Source organism: Miscanthus floridulus, chromosome 18, assembly GCF_019320115.1.
Source record: "Miscanthus floridulus cultivar M001 chromosome 18, ASM1932011v1, whole genome shotgun sequence".
Classification (NCBI taxonomy): domain Eukaryota; kingdom Viridiplantae; phylum Streptophyta; class Magnoliopsida; order Poales; family Poaceae; genus Miscanthus; species Miscanthus floridulus.
In genome coordinates, this window is record NC_089597.1 from 61,173,625 (window position 1) to 61,193,990 (window position 20,366).

General features: G+C 44.0%; 2 protein-coding genes across 2 annotated transcripts; one reads left to right on the plus strand and one right to left on the minus strand.

Moving 5' to 3' along the window:
- Positions 1 to 298: 298 nt before the first annotated feature.
- Positions 299 to 1,387, plus strand: LOC136522407 (peroxidase 1-like). Its single transcript, XM_066516231.1, has 2 exons — positions 299 to 529; positions 620 to 1,387. Exons 1-2 carry the CDS (start codon positions 299 to 301, stop codon positions 1,385 to 1,387), a joined length of 999 nt encoding a protein of 332 aa, XP_066372328.1.
- Positions 1,388 to 3,905: 2,518 nt separating this feature from the next.
- LOC136523933 (aspartyl protease family protein At5g10770-like) lies at positions 3,906 to 5,171 on the minus strand. The gene has a single exon (XM_066517447.1). It carries the CDS (start codon positions 5,169 to 5,171, stop codon positions 3,906 to 3,908), a length of 1,266 nt encoding a protein of 421 aa, XP_066373544.1.
- Between the last annotated feature and the right edge of the window lie 15,195 nt (positions 5,172 to 20,366).

Consider the following 20,366-nt stretch of genomic DNA (forward strand, 5'->3'; position numbering starts at 1 on the left):
ATTGACCTGTTCACTCGTCGCTGTTGTCAACGCCTCAAATCATGGCGTGCATTTCTTTACGGAGGAATTGTGTTGAGAGTTGAGAGGGAAGTTAGAACATGCATGTGAGACTTGAGTGCGTAAACACAGGTTGTCCAACCTACAGCGTACTCAACTACACGTAGGGCCGGCACCTCTATAAATACGGGGAGATGCAACAAGAAGCCAACCCCAACATTCTGCCCTTAGTCACTTGATAAGTAGGAGTACAGCACATACTTGCCCTGCCATACATTCTATCCTTGTGTGCATATATAATATGGGTCGATCCATGACGATTCAGTATTGTGCAGTTCTGTTACTGCCTGTGGCCCTCCTTGTCCTCGCAGGTAGCTCACCGGTGGTGGCTCAGCTGGAGCTCGGCTACTACAGCAAGACATGCCCGAACGTCGAGGTGATCGTCCGCAAGGAGATGGAGAAGATCATCTCGGCTGCACCCAGCCTTGCTGGCCCGCTCCTCAGGCTTCATTTCCATGACTGCTTCGTCAGGGTAAGTATTCTTTTCTGAGTGACGTTTCCCTTCCAATTATGACAACGTGGGACTCTTTTTTTAAGTTATAACAACGTCGATTCACAGCAGGGTTGTGACGCGTCTGTGCTGCTCAACTCCACTGCGGCCAACCAGGCAGAAAGGGACGCCATTCCGAACAGGAGCCTGCGAGGCTTTGGTTCCGTAGAGAGAGTGAAGGCCAAGCTGGAAGCTGCCTGCCCCAACACGGTTTCCTGCGCCGACGTCCTCACCCTCATGGCCCGCGACGCCGTTGTGCTGACCAAGGGCCCCTTCTGGCCGGTGGCGCTCGGGAGGCGAGACGGTAGGGTGTCCAGTGCAAATGAGGCGGCCGACCAGCTGCCTCCGGCATACGGAGACATACCACTGCTCACCAAAATTTTTGCCTCCAAAGGTCTCGATACCAAGGACCTAGTTGTCCTCTCCGGCGGCCACACCCTCGGCACGGCGCACTGCCGGTCTTACGCCGGCCGGCTCTACAACTTCAGCAGCGCTTACAGTTCAGACCCATCCCTCGACAGCGAGTACGCCGACCTGCTCAGGACGCGCTGCAGCAGCGTCGACGACAAGACCACGCTTACCGACATGGACCCCGGCAGCTACAAGACCTTCGACACGAGCTACTTCCGCCACGTCGCCAAGCGGAGGGGGCTCTTCCAGTCCGACGCCGCGCTCCTCACTGACGCCGCAAGTAGGGACTACGTCCAGCGCATCGCCACCGGCAAGTTTGACGACGTGTTCTTTAAGGAATTTTGCGAGTCCATGATCAAGATGGGAAACGTCGGCGTGATCACCGGTGCTGACGGGGAAATCAGGAAGGAATGCTACATCGTCAACTAAAGAATTATCGGCTACTAGAATCTATGATTTTTTTTTTTAAATGTAATCTGCACACGATAGTAGGGCGCATATGTATCTGTACTCATTTTGATGTATTAATTATTGTTGCAAATTCATTCCATGGTGGTAGATATATTAAAGCACACATTATTATATATTGTGGTAATGTTTATATATTTTTCAACCTTTAAGTTGCACTAAAGTTAGATTTTCAACACTGAACTACAAAATTCGGGTAATGAACACCCTCCAACCTTTGAAACACTACTATAGAACATACAATCAGCGTTGGACGTCCAAACCATCAGTGTTGGCTATGCTAGAGCTATCAGTGATCATACTTCACACTTCACTGTCAGGTTGTATGCCAAGGATCAGAACAATGAATATATGAACATTATTCACCCTATCACTGTCGCCTTGACCCACAACAGGAAAGTAATATAGCACTGTGGTTTGCACAAGAACCAGTTCTGATTTAATCCACAATCCATAATTGATTGCTGAGGGGTGTGTGGGTCGAGTTAACAACTCCTAGCTTCCCTCGGTGGTGTCCTTTATCAAGTAGCTCTATCGTCATGCTCCTCCTCCTCCTCCTTGTCGCCCGCCGCCTCACAAGCGGAGGTCATCCTCCATCTAGGGAGACGACGGTGGACTGTTTTCGCTTGAGCCCACGTCGCCATCACTCTTTCAAACTTGCAGTAGTCGTTCCTCGCTTGAGGAGTCATTGACTCATTGTCCAACACAACTTGGAGCCAGTCATTGTTGGAGAGGTGCTTTGGTGTGTAGGACTATGGAGTGGTGAAAGAAGATTGCATATCGCTCCTATTTGTACTGAACTGTGAGCACCTCTTCAGTTTCCCGGTCAATGTGAGGAATGGTTGCGATACACGAGACAGGTACGGACGACGGTCATGATGCCTAACGTCTGCATATGAGCAGCAGTCAAAGAAAAGTCTCTATTTCCCCGGCTGGCCCAGAAGACCCCAACAACGATAGCAACTGGTGCCCACAATGCAGCCCTATTTGACCATCGGTTCATTTTATGAATCGTTAGTAAAAACAATTTTCATTGTCGGGTAGAGCAATGAATTGTCATCCGGTGCTGACGTTTTCTTTCTCAGCTGGTCCATTACAAACTGGTGCACAGGCTGTTCCGGCCTAACGATGTAACCTATAGTCACTGTCGGCTTGGTGTATGATCCGGTGGTGAAATGGACCCCGATTATCGCAGCTGGATCAAAACCCAGCCAACAGTGATACACATAGCATCGCTGGTTCATTTTGCCTCATAGAACCGGTGGTTAAACACATTCGCCTCCGGTTATATAAAAAACAGCGGTGATAAGGACATGGGATGCCCATTTATATCGTAGTGTATGTCCTAGTAAAGTAATATCAGCGGTGAGAGCATCTCCAATAGTTTCTAAAAAAATAGTTGGTAAATCATTGAGCTTTAGAAGAGGCAAAAAAGTTGGGAGCATATTTGTTGGCTTCCTCCAACAGTTTAAAACATCGCTCCTAAAATATAGAAGACAATTTTACATCATAAAGCCTAAACGATTTCTAAATCACCCCAACCACCTTTATACTTTGTTTCTCTCTTGTGCAACTCTGTCTTACTCTTTATTCTTTTCACATACCCTTCCACCGCCAGATTTGCACGTCGACAGCCACGCGTATATTTCGGTGCGATTGGATCCATTTTTGCCAGTGTGGAAAGATTGGGAGTTGAAGTAGGACCTGTTGGAGAGCAGTTTTTTTAATCTTGCAAAAAAATCTAGATTAGGAGTGGGTTTTGGAAACTATTGGAGATGCTCTGAGAAGGGACCAGAGGTATTACTCACTTGGAATGCATAACTGTTGGGAACTAATCAATTGGCGACGAAGTTTTTATCATTTTATAGTTTTATAAGTAAAATTTTCCGGTTAATTACTTTACACTAATAACTTGCATGATATTAGAGGATAATACTTATGCTAATTTATGGGGTACTTTGGTGGTTTTTTCCACGATAAATAGAGTTAAGAAATATATATAAGCAAATTAGATCAAATTGCTGTTGTCATCGATGATGATTAGAGTGTACTAGAATTATGAATGGTTTTACATTGAACTTTTAGAATTTATACATTTTTTCTATTGCGTCTTGTAAAGAATAATGTAAAGCTAAGGTTTGAAAATAGTCTATACTTAGCATTTAGTAAGATGAAACTTATATCTGTAAAAATAATTAAACTAACAAAATGAGACATCATTGTAATTTGTTGAGTATTTCAAACTCATAAGATATTCAAATATCGTTCAAATAGAAACTATCAGTATTTTGATAAGCAAATAATATTCCAAACATATGTGGTAACGTACATTATGGAGTTTAAGTTCGTGTGTATCCTTTCCAAAGAAAACGAAAGCTATTTTTTGAATGAGACCATACAAATTTTAATTGGGAAAAAGCTCCATGTAAATATATAAAAAAGAAAAAAAACACAAGGCTTGCGAATTGTGACACTAAAGTCAACAAGCGCCGGTGCGGAAGCCAACCCGTGATCCTGGCAGGTCGTAGAGCACCTCGATGGTTCGCTGGTTCAGGCTGCCGATGAGGCCAGTGTATTCGTCTCCATCCGTGTTCCAGAACGCGAGGCAACCATCGAGCAGGAGCCCGGACGAGGCGTCGAGGTCGACGGTGGCCCCACCCCGGAACGTCAGCGACACGGTGGGCACCGTGACGTTGTCGTACCCCGTGAGGTTGTAGCAGGTGTCGAGCTGGGCGGTCGGCGGCGCGAGAGGGTACTCCGCCATGGCGCTCCGGAACGCAGTCCTCAGTGCCGCGTAGGCCGTGTCCTGAAGCGCCGTGATGGTCGTGCTCGAAGCCAAGATCATTCCCTCCCGGAACACCGCGGCTGGTATGTCCAGCTGCTGCCCGCCGACGCTGATGCCGGTGAGCATCAGCTGGTAGAACCACGGCTGGTCGTCCATGGTGAGCAGCGGCGTGAAGACGAAGTCGGATGTGTTCTCCGGCGCCCCGAAGGCCAGGAACCCCGTGGAGTCCCCCGTCGGCGGTAGGCAGAGCGAGAAGGCACCACCGTGCTCCGCTGACGTCTGCCCCACAAGGGACTCCGGCAGGCGGCCCAGGGCGAGCACGCCGTCGTACTTGCCTTCGTTGCCGAAAGGGCCTTCTTGGTCGTGACCGCAGCCGAAGTGGAAGTTCTCGACGACGGCTCCCGGACCAAGTGTCAGCGCGTCGCTGCTGTACACACCGGTCGTGTTGGCGCCGCTGCCATAGTGGATATAGAACCCGCATTCCCAGTTGCTGGTGCAGCCATTGCCACCGAGGCCAGCAGCCAGGTCCCTGCACTCCTGTGAGTCACAGGGGATAGTGGTGTAAGTAGAAGACCTGCTCGGATCAAATGGAGGGAGCTTCTGGGGGTAGCAGTTGCTGGAGTTGCACGGCTTGCACTGCACCCACGACAGGTCGCTTTCGGTGGTCAGTACAAGGGTCTGCGGGACTGCTGGCGTGCCCAAGCCCACGGTGACAAGGTACTGCTGCGAGTCATAGGACGAGCCCAGCCGTGTCGGGACGCTCACAGTTGAAGCGTCACTGCTCTGCGGTCTGGTGCTCCTGGACATTCTCCTTGTAATGTACTTGGTGCGCACACGATCTCGGTGAAGCCGTTGCGCGAGAGACAACTCGTCTTTGGTCTGCAATGGCGCGCACGGCCCGTACCGATGCGCCAGTGGCACGGACACACGCCCTGACTGTGGAGACGACACTGCAAACATGGAGAGGTTTTGGATTAGTATTCATCGAGGATCCGGCTTTGTTCGTCATGGGAATCAAAGTAGATCTGATGATACCCCTCGATGTCGAACACGATTCTTCTGATGACTGAAATGCTGCTTTTGGCACCACCACATATCTGCTTTCCTTGTGGCCTGCTGCTGCTTCATTTGCTTGGGCAATGCCACCGTGACTGCATATGACGAGTAGGAGCAGAGAGAGGAGAAAAGCAGACGCCATGGTAAGAGATGACTGAGATACAATGTTCCATCCACTACGGAGTGTGTTAAATAAGGGATGCACTCGATTCGTTTTTTGAATAGCTAACATTACGAGGATCAGCGGACTTGGTCTGAGGTTGCGTAGGACTAGATCAATATATTCTCGTTCAGATGTCTTCTATTTTGTGATTTGTCTCGATATCTATGCACAAAATCTAAGCTGGTATTAACTTTGTTCCACTATCTAAAAAAAAAATCTATGCACACAATCTCTCGAGGCTGCCAAGTGCTATGTTAGTTTGTGACTACAGCAACGCTGCCTATGCCTAAAGATCTGATGTGCTAATACTAGTAGTAATATATTTATATATTTGGGAACATATATAAGGCCTTACGTTCATGTCTCTGTACTTCCGTCCAGAATCTCGATTATAATCTGGTAACAATGATGATTTGCTTCCACAGATGAGGATGCAAAGATAGTTCATTAGTATTTATCAAGATTGAAGAATGAGTCATGAATGCATAAGTACGAAAATGGCAAGAAAGGCCGGCAATGACAAAAGAAGGTATGGATTAATAAGTATTAATTGGTCTTGTATCTGAGGCTTGTTTAGGTTGTGGGATATATAAAAATTGGAATGGCATAATTGACAAATGCAAGATGGCAAGGACAAATGAAAAGACAGAAAGTGACATGATTAGTTGCCTACGGGTTGGTTTCACACATGTATTGCTTGTCAATTACATCAAGAATATTGATAATGAATTTTGTATTGATCAAAATAAAAGTGGATTTCGATTGAAGGTATATTGTTCATACAAACAAGGCTTGACTTGAGAATGGCTAGATAAGATGAAGGTAGCAAGAAAATGACTGCGAGGGACTAAGCGAAGGTGAAGGGAAAGCGACGGCTTAGTAATTAAGGTACGATGGCTAAGGTGAGGAAGCAAGTACTTGTGTTGATCTGAGGAACTAAGCAAGTCATGATAAGTGATCTAATACCAGGTATAAAATCATTGTTGGATCAATAGTTAGAGTAACATTAAGCCATGCATTGAACTCTTATGTGTTGAAATAGTTCAAGTCACAAACTAAAGGAGGATTTGCTCAAGAATTGAGATAAAGTTGGTTGTGACCCTTGTGAAGTGTTATGATATGATACCCCTAGTTATGCATAGAAACCAACTGTAAATTCTATAAGCACAACTCCGACAAATTACAAGTGATTGTCTCTCTTTCAGAACCATACTTGCCCCTCTAGGACTATATGATTTTTGACCTATACAAGAATGTAGTGCAATAAAATTGTCTAGCCTAATCATCTTGAGCACTCCTAATTGCTCTTTACAAGCCTTGAATGAGACCCTTGTGTTGGCTTGGTTGATTCCTATGGCCTCGACCCACTTCTTTATATAGTCCCCTCCAAGGCCTCCATACATTCAATTAGGAATCTTATGCTTGGTAGTATTATTATTCAAATTATAAAAGAATTAGAAGTTCTAAAACACACTTCCACTACTAGCACTAGTAGAGAAACGACCTTTGATCCCACCTCGAAATTTCGCTTTAGTCCCGGTATTTTTCGTGCCCGGGAGTAGACAGACCTTTAGTCCCGGTTTGTAGCTCTAACTGGGACTAAAGGTCCCTGCCCAACGGGTACTGCGGCAGGCTTTTGCTGCAGGGGACTTTTAGTCCCGGTTGGAGCTACCAACCGGACTAAAGGTTCACTTTTACTCCCGGTTTGTACCTCCAACCAGGAGTAAAAGTCTACTCCCGGCTGGAGGCTCCGTCCGGGACTAGAAAGGGACATTTAGTCCCGGTTTCTGTATACAACCGGGACTACAGTTCTCCTCCTATATACCCCTTGTTCCTCCCCGAGCCCGAGCCACTTCGAGCTCAGTTTTCTTGCTTCATCGCCGGCTTCTCTTCTTCCTCATCACCGGTGATCACAAGATTTCTTCCATTCCTCCATCGATTCTTCGGTTCTAAAGGTTATCAACTTTATACTCTCATGTTTCATCAGTACCTTATTTCATTTTGTGGACTAGATATATGTGGTTTTTTTATGGTAGATTTTTTTATTTGTAAGCCATTTAAGCTCAAAATCACTTTAAAGTTTGCATATTTGGATGAAGGAAGGTTAAAGTAGTTATTCAAAACTAGTATTGAGCTTTCATTTCTATCATGCATAGCCCACTTCATGCTTTAGAGATATAGAAAATTTTAGAGTTTTTTTAATTTTATTTGTTTATAAAATGAGAAATTTATATTATATTAAAAATGAGTATAGAGAGTAGATGACAACCGCTTCCGGGTCCTCAGCCTCTCAGCGGGTTACAGAGCGACTGAGGCCGGACCTCCCTCTCATTGCATGCGGCAAGTGTGAGGAGAAGATTGTGATGGAGTACTGGGTGAGGAAGGAGTGTCCCAACAAGGGTCGTATCTTCTACAAGTGTCCGGATCGCAATGTGAGTTATTTTGTCGCATTTGATGATTATAGTTAATTTATACTTATTTTCATGATGATTGTGATTAAAGTTCTAAATTTTTATTTTAATTTAAGTGGGATGGCACTGGATGTTCAGGCTGATACTGGGAGGAAGAGTATGTTGAACACGTGCAAAACTCTCTTGCACAGGCGGTTATGGCGGCTGATGAGGTAGTGATCCTGCGGAAGAAGCCCATAGATGTTGAACAAACGCATGATCTGTCTGTTTTAGTTGGGATTGGTCGCGAAATCCTTATGCTGCTGAAGTGCATTTTAACTTTAGTTTTTTTAGTGATAGTTGGGATTGTCTACATTGTAGCGAGACTTTCATAAATTAATACCTTGTGTGGTGGCATGCATGTCGTATAATTAACTAATTATGTTCTAGGTTTTAATATGGTATGTATGTCATGTAATGCAGATGAGACGGTATTGGATGTACAATGCTGATCGCCGCTCCTAAGAGTTCATTGAGGGCGTGCATTCTTTCTTACGTGTGGCCGAGGCAAATAAACGCGATGGTTTCATGTGCTGCCCATGTGTCATATGTAAGAATTTGAAGGAATATGCTATCTCAAGGAGTCTTCATTCACACTTGTTGAAGTCGGGTTTCATGCCAAACTATATTTGTTGGACAAAGCACGGAGAAACCGGGGTTGTAATGGAATAAGGTGAAGAAGAACAATGGGACGATGATGACATTATTGCTGAATGTGGGGCCTTCAATGATACTGCAATGGGGGAAGCTGAAGAAGAGGTAGGGGCAGAAGATGAGCCCGCTGATGATCTTGGTCCGGCCATTTGTGAGGCACAAAGAGAATGCGAAAGTGAAAAGGAGAAGATCAAGTTCGAGCGCATGCTAGAGGATCACAAGAAATTGCTATACCCAACTTGTTATACGGGGCAGAAAAAGTTGGGTACCACACTGGAATTGCTGCAGTGGAAGACAAAGAATGGTGTATCTGACAAGGGATTTGGGGAGTTACTGAAAATCCAAAAGAAGATGCTTCCAAAGGATAACGAATTGCCTGCCACTACGTACGAAGCAAAACAGGTAGTCTGCCCTTTGGGATTAGAAATCTAGAAGATACATGCATGTCCTAATGACTACATCCTCTACCGTGGCGAGGAGTACGAGAAGTTAGATGCATGCCCGGTATGTCATGCATCGCGGTATAAGATCAGGCGAGATGACCCTGGTGATGTTGAGGGCGAACGTCCCACGAAGAAAATCCCTGCCAAGATTATGTGGTATGCTCCTATAATATCATGCTTGAAACGTCTGTTCAGAAACAAAGACCATGTAAAGTTGTTGCGATGGCACAAAGAAGACCGTAAGGTAGATAATATGTTGAGACACCCTGCTGATGGGTCCCAGTGGAGAGCAATCGATAGAGAATTCCTGAAGTTTGCAAATAACGCAAGAAACTTAAGGTTTGCTTTAAGTACGGATGGTATGAATCCTTTCGGGGAGCAGAGCAGTAGTCATAGCACTTGGCCTGTTACTCTATGTATCTACAACCTTCCTCCCTAGTTATGCATGAAGCGTAAGTTTATTATGATGCCAGTGCTCATCCAAGGCCCAAGGCAACCTGGCAACGACATCAATGTGTACCTGAGGCCACTAGTTAAAGAACTTCTACTTTTGTGGAACAGACCAGGTGTACGTGTTTGGGATGAGCACAAACAGGAGCACTTTGACATGCGAGCATTGTTGTTTGTAACAATCAATGATTGGCCTGCTCTAAGTAATCTTTCAGGACAATCAAACAAGGGATATAATGCGTCCACGCACTATTTCGATGACATTAAAGGTATATTCTTGAAAAAATGTCGAAAGGTCGTGTACCTTAGCCATCGTCGATTTCTTCCTTTGAATCACCCCCTAAGAATGAAAGTCAAGCATTTTAAAGGTAAGGCAGACCACCAGACCAAGCCAGGCAACCGAACTGGTGAGGATGTACTCAATATGATCAAGGATGTGAAAGTAGTATTTGGAAAGGCACATGGCAGTGAACCTATTCCGAATGACGCCGACGGTCACGCACCCATGTGGAAGAAGAAGTCCATATTTTGGGAGCTACCCTATTGGCAAGTTCTAGAGGTTCGTAGCGCGATCGACGTGATGCACCTAACGAAGAATCTTTGTGTGAACATGTTAGGCTTCATGGGTGTGTATGGGAAGCCTAAGGACACACTTGAAGCACGACAGGACCTGCGGTGTTTGAAAGAACGAGACAACTTGCATCTAGAGAAGACAGATGATGGACGCCATTACTTAAGTCCTGCCAGCTATACTCTTAGCAAAGAAGAGAAGGAAAGCATGTTTGAATGCCTAGCAAGCATCAAGGTACCATCTGGATTCTCCTCGAATATAAAGGTTATAATAAATGTGCCAGAGAAGAAATTCCTAAAATTAAAGTCCCATGACTGCCACGTGCTCATGACACAATTGCTTCCCATTGCATTAAGAGGAATTCTACCTCCAAATGTACGTCTAGCCACCGTGAAGCTATGTGCATTCCTAAATGCAATTTCTCAGAAGGCAATCAATGCAATGGATCTAGCTAAACTATAGAATGATATGGTTCAATGTCTTATCAGCTTTGAGTTGGTATTCCCTCCTTCCTTCTTTAATATCATGACACACCTCCTAGTTCACTTGGTCAAGAAGATTAGCATTCTCGGTCCTGTGTTCCTGCACAACATGTTCCCCTTTGAGAGGTTCATGGGAGTCCTAAAGAAATATGTTCACAACCATGCTCGACCAGAAGGAAGCATTGCCAAGGGCTATGGAATAGAGGAGGTCATTGAGTTTTGTGTTGACTTTATTCTTGACCTTGACCTGATTGGTGTTCCTAAATTACGACATGAGGGGAGACTAAGTGGAAAGGGGACACTAGGGAAGAAACCATATATTGGTATGTAGGACAATTATTTTAATAAAGCACACTACATAGTTCTACAAAACTCCTCTTTGGTGGATCCGTATATCGAGACACTTAAAGAGTTGCTCTGATCCAAGTTTTAAGGGAAGTCTGAAGCTTGGATTACGCGTCAGCACATGGAAACTTTCAGCGACTGGTTGCGAAAAGAATGTCAGGGTGATGAGAGTATTGATGAGCAACTTTATTTGTTGGCTAGGCAGCCATCGTGGCATATCCTCACATACAAAGGGTACGAGATAAATGGGAATACATTTTAAACAGTAACCTAAGATAAAAGGAGCACCAACCAAAACAGTGGTGTCCGCATAGATGCCACTGACCCTAATGGAAATAAGCAAACATATTATGGCCGCATAGAGGAGATATGGGAACTAAACTATGCACCTACTTTTAAGGTACCTTTGTTCAAGTGCCAATGGGTAAAGGCGACTGGAGGCGGGGTAGTAGTCGACAACCAGTATGGAATGGCAACCGTGGACCTCAACAATATTGGGTACAAAGACGAACCGTTCGTCCTTGCTAAGGATGTGAATCAGGTGTTCTATGTCAAGGACATGGCTACAAAACTGAAGAGAGGGAAAAACAATAACGACCCAATCAATGAGCCAAAGCTCCACATAGTTCTTTCAGGGAGAAGAAACATCATCGAAATTGAAGACAAGTCAGACATATCAGAAGATTATGAAAAGGATGACCGAATTCCACCCTTCACAGTGACTAAAGAACCAAGCATCCAGCTAAATGATGAGGACACTCCATGGTTACGGCGCAATCATAACCAAGGGATATATGTTAAGAAAAAGTTCACTAATGTGCCCGCTTGATATATATAGTGATGTATTAGACCTATTATGTAATAATTGTGACTTTAGATTTTATTGTCGTGTTTTTATATTTTCTACGGTTCAAATGAATTTTCTACTAGATGGTGGATTTCCTGTGGAGAATGTGTGATGAAAAACCAAATGATGAACGTTAATAAGATGTGAAAACTAATTTCCTGTTGAAAAACAATAGTTTTAATGATTTTAATTAAGTAGTATATTTTTGCATGGTGTAAATTGTAATTATTATTTACACTATGTCAAATATTTATACAGTAAAACAAAAGAGTTTAGTTTATAAATTTTTGTTGCGTATAATAATGCAAAACCAAGTCAAATAATTTTTTTATAATTTTTTTGGATAATATTTTATTTATTAGGCAATTAATAACTCTCTGCATATTTATATAAAATAAATATATAAAAAAGGAAAAAACTTACTTTACTCCCGGGTGGATCAACCACCCGGGACTAAAGGTGGTGCTTTAGTCCCGGGTGTATACACTAGCGGGGATAGATCCCCCTTTACTCCCGGGTGGATCAACCACCCGGGACTAAAGGTAGAGCTACAGTTTTCGCAGCCCGCCCAAATGCACTTTACTCCTGGGTCGTGGATACACCCGGGACTAAAGCTCAGACCTTTAGTCCCGGTTGTAATAATAGTCTGGGACTAAAGATTCTTTAGTCTCGATTGGTAGCTCGAACCGGGACTAAAGGTATCCCTTTATAACCCACGCCCTAGTTCTCTTCCTCTCTGTCTCCGCCACGAAGTCGCCTCATCTTCTCCACCAGATCGATCCAGTAGTGCCGCCGCTCCTAGGCGACCACCCTACCCTCGCCTCGTCAGCGCGCCTCTTCTCCGACCGGCCATTGCGCTTCTTCTCCGGCCAGCCAGCGTGCCTCGCTCGTCCTCGCTGGAGCGCGCGCCGTCCTCGTCCCTGGCCCCAACCTCGCTCGTGCTCATCGGAGCGCACCGAGCCTTCACCACGCTGCCTCACCAGAGCTTGCCCTAGCCTTCCCTGCGCGCGCTGCCTCACCGGAGGGTGGCCGAGTCTTCCCCGCGCTGCCACACCGGAGCTCGCCCAAGCCTTCTCCGAGCGTGCTGCCTCACCGGCCGAGCCTTGTAATTAGTTTCGATCTCTTGTATGTGCCTGTCTGTAGCATTGTATGTTTGAGCGTGTTTGAGTTTCTATAAAACACGACGTGCGGGACAGCGGAGAACTCGTGCTGCCGATCGACTCCACACGGCTGCGGTGCCTAGCGGTGCGGCTCGTTTCCATCGGTAGCGCCAGGCAGGCGTCAGGCGTTGTCGTTCAGCTCTGTTGGTCATGGTTTTGCGGTTGCGTTGCTGTCTTGTGCACTTCGTTCGTAGAATAGGAGCCCGAACAGTCGGCCTGACAGTTTTCGTTTCGTTGCTGCGGTCCAGGGTGCAATGCAACGCAATGATAATTGACAATGCGTTGCTAGGTCAAAATATGGTCGTTTCTATGGACTCCGCGACTAAACATTTTATTTTAACTTTTTATGAAATGAAAAACTTAGAAAATAGTTAGAAAATTGTAGAAAATCCGTACTAGTAGAACTTGCGGACCGTGATCAGCTCGGCGAGCATGTTCTCTGCCGAGCGGTAACAGACATTAAGGAGGAGCTTTGATTCTACGAGGAAGAGCAGCAACGGTCGTGGAAGACCGTGTTCCCTTACTCATAGAATCGGAGCTCTTCCTTGGTCAAGTACGGTGCCGTCCGGTGGAGAAATGCTTGCCGAGATGATCACGTAAGCAAGGTCAACTAGTACGGATGGTTATTTATTGAAACATGTTTTTGAGCTATAATTTGATGGATATTTGATAACTTTAGATCTACAAATGTCACAAATGTTACTATCCTCGGCAACCTAAATGCCCGCGAGCTCGCCGATATCGAGCAGGTCACTTAGAATTATTTTTGCATGAAATGAAATACTTAGAAATCATGCCTTTTATTTTTTAGAATTAATTTTTCCATGAAATGAAAAACTTAGAAAATAGTTAGAAAATTGTAGAAAATCCGTATTAGTTGAATTTGCGGACCGCGTTCATCTCGGTGAGCATGTTCTCTGCCGAGTGGTAATGGACGTCAAGGAGGAGCTTTGATTCTACGAGGGATAGCGGCAATGGTCGTGGAAGACCATGTTCCCTTTCTCGTAGAATTAGAGCTCTTCCTTGGCCAAGTACGGTGCCGTCCGGTGGAGAAATGCTTGCCGAGATGATTACGTCAGCAAGGTCAACTAGTACGGATGGTTATTTATTGAAACATGTTTTTGAGCTATAATTTGATGGATATTTGATAACTTTTGACCTACAAATGTCATCTGCAAATGTTACTATCCTCGGCAACCTAAACGCCCGCGAGCTCGCCGATATCGAGCAGGTCACTTAGAATTATTTTTTTTCATGAAATGAAATACTTAGAAATCATGCCTTTTATTTTTTAGAATTGATTTTTCCATCAAATGAAAAACTTAGAAAATAGTTAGAAAATTGTAGAAAATCCGTACTAGTTGAATTTGCGGACCGTGTTCATCTTGGCGAGCATGTTCTCTGCCGAGTGGTAACAGACGTCCAGGAGGAGGTTTGATTCTATGAGGGATAGCGACAACGGTCGTGGAATACCATGTTCCCTTCCTCGTAGAATCGGAGCTCTTCCTTGGCTAAGTACGGTGCCGTCCGGTGGAGAAATGCTCGCCGAGATGATCACGTCAGCAAGGTCAACTAGTACGGATGGTTATTTATTGAAACGTGTTTTTGAGCTATAATTTGATGGATATTTGATAACTTTTGACCTACAAATGTCATCTGCAAATGTTACTATCCTCGGCAACCTAAACGCCCACGAGCTCGCCGATATCGAGCAGGTCACTTAGAATTATTTTTTTCATGAAATGAAATACTTAGAAATCATGCCTTTTATTTTTTAGAATTAATTTTTCCATGAAATGAAAAACTTAGAAAATAGTTAGAAAATTGTAAAAAATCCGTACTAGTTGAATTTGCGGACCGTGTTCATCTCGGCAAGCATGTTCTCTGTCGAGCGGTAACGGACGTCAAGGAGGAGCTTTGATTCTACGAGGGAGAGCGGCAACGGTCGTGGAAGACCGAGTTCCCTTCCTCGCAGAATCGGAGCTCTTCCTTGGCCAAGTACGGTGCCGTCCGGTGGAGAAATGCTCGCCAAGACGATCACATAAGCAATGTCAACTAGTACGGATGGTTATTTATTGAAACATGTTTTATTTTTTATAGATATATCTAGTGGAGTAAAAGCTAGATGGCTGCCCCGAGAGACAACATGGATGAAGAAATGATGAATATTATCAACACCGGCACTCAATTTGCCGATGGTGACCAGCAGGATGTAGATGACGGGAGTCAATACCTGGCTCTTGAAGAAAACCAAGAAAATATTGTGCAAGAAAATACTGGCGAGGTATATATATATTTATATATATATTTGAATATTATATATATATATATATATTTGAATATCTATCATCTATTATGTGTACACATGATATTTATTTATTCTTTTTTTATACATAGCCGTCTGGATCGATGACCACAACGGCGAAAAGCAAAAATATTCGAGGCCCGAAAAAGCCATTGGAGGGGCGCTACATAATATCGGAATTCAATATCGAGACAGGCGAACCACTTGGTCCACATGCAAGGAAATTCATGCAACACTGTGGGTACCTTGTAAGGGACAGAGTTCCGATCAGTGCCCATGAATGGAAGCAAAAGATCAACAAGCCTCATGTTAGTTTTGTCTCAGATCTTGATAAGAATTTAATTTGGGATGATATCCTTCAATATTTCATGTTGCAAGCTTATGATTATGATGATATCAACGATCATGAATTGAAGGAGCTAGTTTGAAAGTGGGCTATGAAGAAGATGGCTACACAATTCCAGAATTGGAAGAAATCCCTATACATGAAATACGTCAAGAAGAACCTAACGCACAATTTCAATACTAGTGGCCCGCTCGCGAAGTTGAGGCCCTACTGGAATGATTTTGTACAGTACAAGACATCGGAAGAGGGTGAGGAACGGGTCAGAAGGAACCAAGAGAATGCCCGATAGAAGGTATACCACCATGGCATGGGATCTGGTGGCTACGCGACTGCCATTCCCAAGTGGGAAAAAATGGAAGCGGACATTCTTGCCAGGGGTATCACACCAGAATAAATCAATTGGCCCAAATGCGCAAAGAATTGGTTTTTTCCTCATGGGGGAAGACTGGACCTAGAGACCGAGAAGCTGGTTCATGGCCCAAAACTCGAAAGAGCAACACAAAGATTATCTTATGCTCTACAAGCTAAAGCTATTGATGTGTTCAGGCCCAATAGAGAGAAGGATGAACTGACGTATGTCATCGAGACTGCTGAACACAGTGGCCGAACAAGAGGTTTAGGATGGAACATTTCTTGGAAGCATGGTTTCCCTAACGACAGAGATACCTACAGAAGCCGGTAGAGAAGGAAGGATGAGGAAGCAGCGCGGATCAGCAGGTTGGAGGAATATGTTCGTGAGTCATGGGAGGCGTTGCTTCAAGCACAAGAGTGCGAAAAAAACATGCAAGCTAGAATGCAAGACGAAATCATAAAGCAAGTGCAAATAGCAATGAGTGCCCAAAGGCAGGCATCAGATGCAGGAATCAACATTAATATTAGCCCCTATGATTAGTTGAAAAGCAGCTACGCTTCCACGGAGTTGCCAAATCAAGATGACGCAATGATACGTTTCCCTGTGGACGACATCACTGCACCATTTACATCATGTGACCTACATATTCCAAAAGAGAATGTCACAATCATGGTGGCTCTCGGTGTTTTTTCTCCTCCAGATCCTACCAAGACACCAAGAATCCATGGGGCAATAATACCACCTGGATATGTTAGTATCTCAGTGGATAGAGTTAACAAAGGTTTTAGTGATCTGGCTCTTGACATTCCAGGAGGTGATGGGGAGAAGACTCTAGGAGAAGCAGAGAAGACATTCATACTATGGCGCAAGCGCTACATCATTATTCCTGGGGTCTCTAATCCACCGCTGCTTCCTCAATTGCCAGACAATAGGTGCGAACATAAGTGAACAAAAAAAATTTCACTAATTTTCTATTGACATGCATGATTAAAAATAACAATTTCTTATACCTAATTATTCTTTTTTGTACTCACACAGCAGGGTCTCCGCCAACCTAAGTCCAATTATCCAATCTCTAGATCATCATAGTGCTCTGGGAAATCAGGTGGCAACGCCGCCACCACCGCCACCTCCAAGGAGGTCTCCAACGCCTCCAAGAAGGTCTCCAACGTCTCCAAAGAGGTCTCCAACGGCTTCCCCGCCTCCCTTGATGACTAAGAAGAAGCCAGCTCCTAAGAGGTCCGCCCCGCAAAGGAAGCCATTGGCCCACCAGCCGGCAAAGAAGAAAGCCACATCTAATCCAATTATTCCCCAAAAACTGTCTTACGAGAAAAGTAAAAAGGAATTAAATGCTGCAGTACAAAAAGATGTGGACAATTTCTTCGAAAAAGTGAAAAAGTAATGAGAAGCGAGGGAGAACCCGGAGAAACTGTACTTCTACCTACCTCTAGATCTTCTAAGAAAGAAGGTGGACTAGAAAAAGCAGGAATCTCAAAAGACCCTACCAAAATCGGACTACGACCGCTCTCTCACCATGTCATTTGAGGCGGCACAGAAAAAGACTAGACCAGGGAAAGGTGTTGCACAACTCGGACAACAATCGCAACAATCAGTCCCCCCTCTTGTCGTTCGTAATGAATATGGTTCGAACTTAGACTTAGACGTTGATTTTGAGGAGCTGGCTCGATTTTATGAGGAAACTAGTTTGGACCTTGCCCAAGTGCTCGCTGAAGGACCATCTGCTCCGAAAGTGGATCCTTGAAAGAAATTTGAACATGGAAAGAGTCTATGCAACCTTGAGGCCCTAGGTGATCTGGGTATGCAAATGTACATGCTAAACAAGTGGTACATGGCAGCGTATGAACGGAGAGAAGCCTTTGTTCTTGTCAGAGTTAGAAACCAACATTACTTCCGTGGCGATGGCGTTATATATGTCGAGTTTGTAGAATTACACCAACTATGCCACCTGGACTCTCTCGACAAAAGTCTCATTAGCTGCTATTGTCTGTAAGTGTGATTATTTTCTACTATTAAAGTGTATATATATAAAGCTACATGTATATATATAAATTATATATCCTCACACTATATTTTTATATATGCAGATATGAGATGACAGAACTCAGAAAGAGAAAGGATAATGATGTTGGTTTCATTGATCCAAATGTCGTATTCAAACACCCTAACCCCCCGCCTCAATGGAAAGCTGAACTCGAGAAAAATCTCATGAGGTTCTTAGTGAACCAACAAAACAAGAACATACTCTTCCCCTACAACTTCAAGTGAGTGTTAAATAATTAATGTCGATCATATGGACATTTGTTCAATTATTTGCTTACTAGCTAAGCTATCTCCCATATATATATATATGTTGACTCTAGTTAATGTCGATCATATTTGTGTATAAAAACATATGCAGCAATCACTAGATATTGATGGTCATCGATATGGCCAATAGTCGCTTGAGCATCTTAGACTCATTAAGAAAAGAGCAAACAGAGTACCAAGACATGATAGATATTATCCAAGGGTAATTTGATCTCTCTAGCAACTATATATACCCCGATCTCTTAACTGCAACAATTATTAAAGGCTAAATTAATTTTTTATTTTATTGGGCGCAGTGTTTGGAAAAGTTTCATCAAGGAACACCACATGAAACATTGCAAAGCGCCACTGGATGTAATCGCACACAAAGTAAGTACTGGCTACATTTATATATATATATATAATTCAATTAACACCATGCATGCTTTCAATTCACCGGATCTTTTTTCTCGTAAAAGTGGGTTCTGAGGCAAGAACAAGGGAACAACTACTACGGATACTATGTTTGCGAGTTCATCATGGTGTACACAAAAAGAACTCCTGAAGAGATCCTCAAAGTACGTTATATAAATATATTCATATATTCATAATTTCTTTTGTTGCTCATATATATAAGTAATCACGTGACCAACACATATATATATTAATATTTTTCCTTTAACTTTTATTGAAGACTCTATGGTTGAAGGAAAAAGTTATACGACGTGACCAACTAAAAGCAATTCAAGAGACCATAGCAGGATTTCTTAATGACCAGGTCCTCAACCCCGCCGGCAGTTCTACAATGACGTCAACGAAACATGGAAGCCAAACCAGATGGAGTTAATTTGTTATCCCAAGGATATGAGAGAATATACAATGCAAGATTTATTTGTAATATATATATATATATATATATATATATATATAAATAGTATATGTACATAAAATAATGTACAATATATGTATATGCATGTAATATATACGTTAGTTTCATACTTTAGTTTGTACAAAATGTTCGAACATTATAAACGTGTAGAATATGTATATTACTAGTAGCGTAGAATGCGTATTCGAAAACCTATTCGAAAACCAAAACAAATCATCAATTGAAAATAGAAACAAAAAGAAAAAAAGGAAACCTTTAGTCCCGGTTGTTAATACCAACCGAGACTAAAGGGCCGCCCCACGTGGCCAGGCCGGGAGGCCTCTTTAGTCCCGGTTGGTCTTACCAATCGGGACTAAAGGCCTTTAGTCCCGGGTGAGAAGCCAGGACTAAAGGATGGGCCCTTTAGTCCCGGATTCGTGCTCCCGGTTGGGAAACTGGGACTGAAGGGGTTTCCCAACCGGGAGTAAAGCCCATTTCTGTACTAGTGTACAAATTGACTTTTCACTGTCGTCACTTTCATTGCCGTAGCGATAAAAGCATCTGTGTGATACTTCCACCCTCGGTTGGACCGATAGGGAGGCCTTGTGAGGAATAAAACTGGCAACTGAAAACCATCAATGCTGCGGTGGTAGTGGGGTTGAATTCCACCGTCATTTGGAACGCCGAGCCGACTAGGATAGGCGTTATGGCCGTCGGCCCTACACGATCGTTTAGTGTACTAGCGGTACTAAATTTAGCGTGAGTTATTTCCCCATTTCCCAACTACGCACAACACAGTTGCATCACCATTACTTTCCTACGGAGTATGCCTCGTCTTCCCTGATGCTTATATTTACTGCTCCTCTTTGCTTCTCCATCTTCAAGGTTGGCCTATTTAAGCTGGGGCTGGACAAGCTTCTTGGCAATCCACACACTCCTTCCACCTTAGATATAGATAGATACAGACAAAACTCTTGAGCCAACCAGCTATATTTTCTTCATCACCATGGCGCTCCTTCTCCAACTCCTCTGGTGGCAGCAGCGGCGTTAGGAGAAGGCCTTCAGGATTGGGTACTACCGGCATCTAGGCGTAGCAGGGGTTGCTCGATCTAGGTGCTAGTGGAAGTTTTGCGATTAAGGGGGTTCGCTTATTTGGGCAAGCCAAGGGGTACTCAATGCACTTTGGTATCCCTGGTTTGCCCTACGTATTTCTTATGCCGATTCACCATCCCGGTGCCCTAGCGGTCCTCCTTCCTCTAGAGCAGCAGCGACGACGACGGCAATTCTCTTTCCCGCCTAGCCGCCTCCTCTTCTTTAATGCCTCTATCTCCCTCGCGCTCACGACCATGAGAGGTG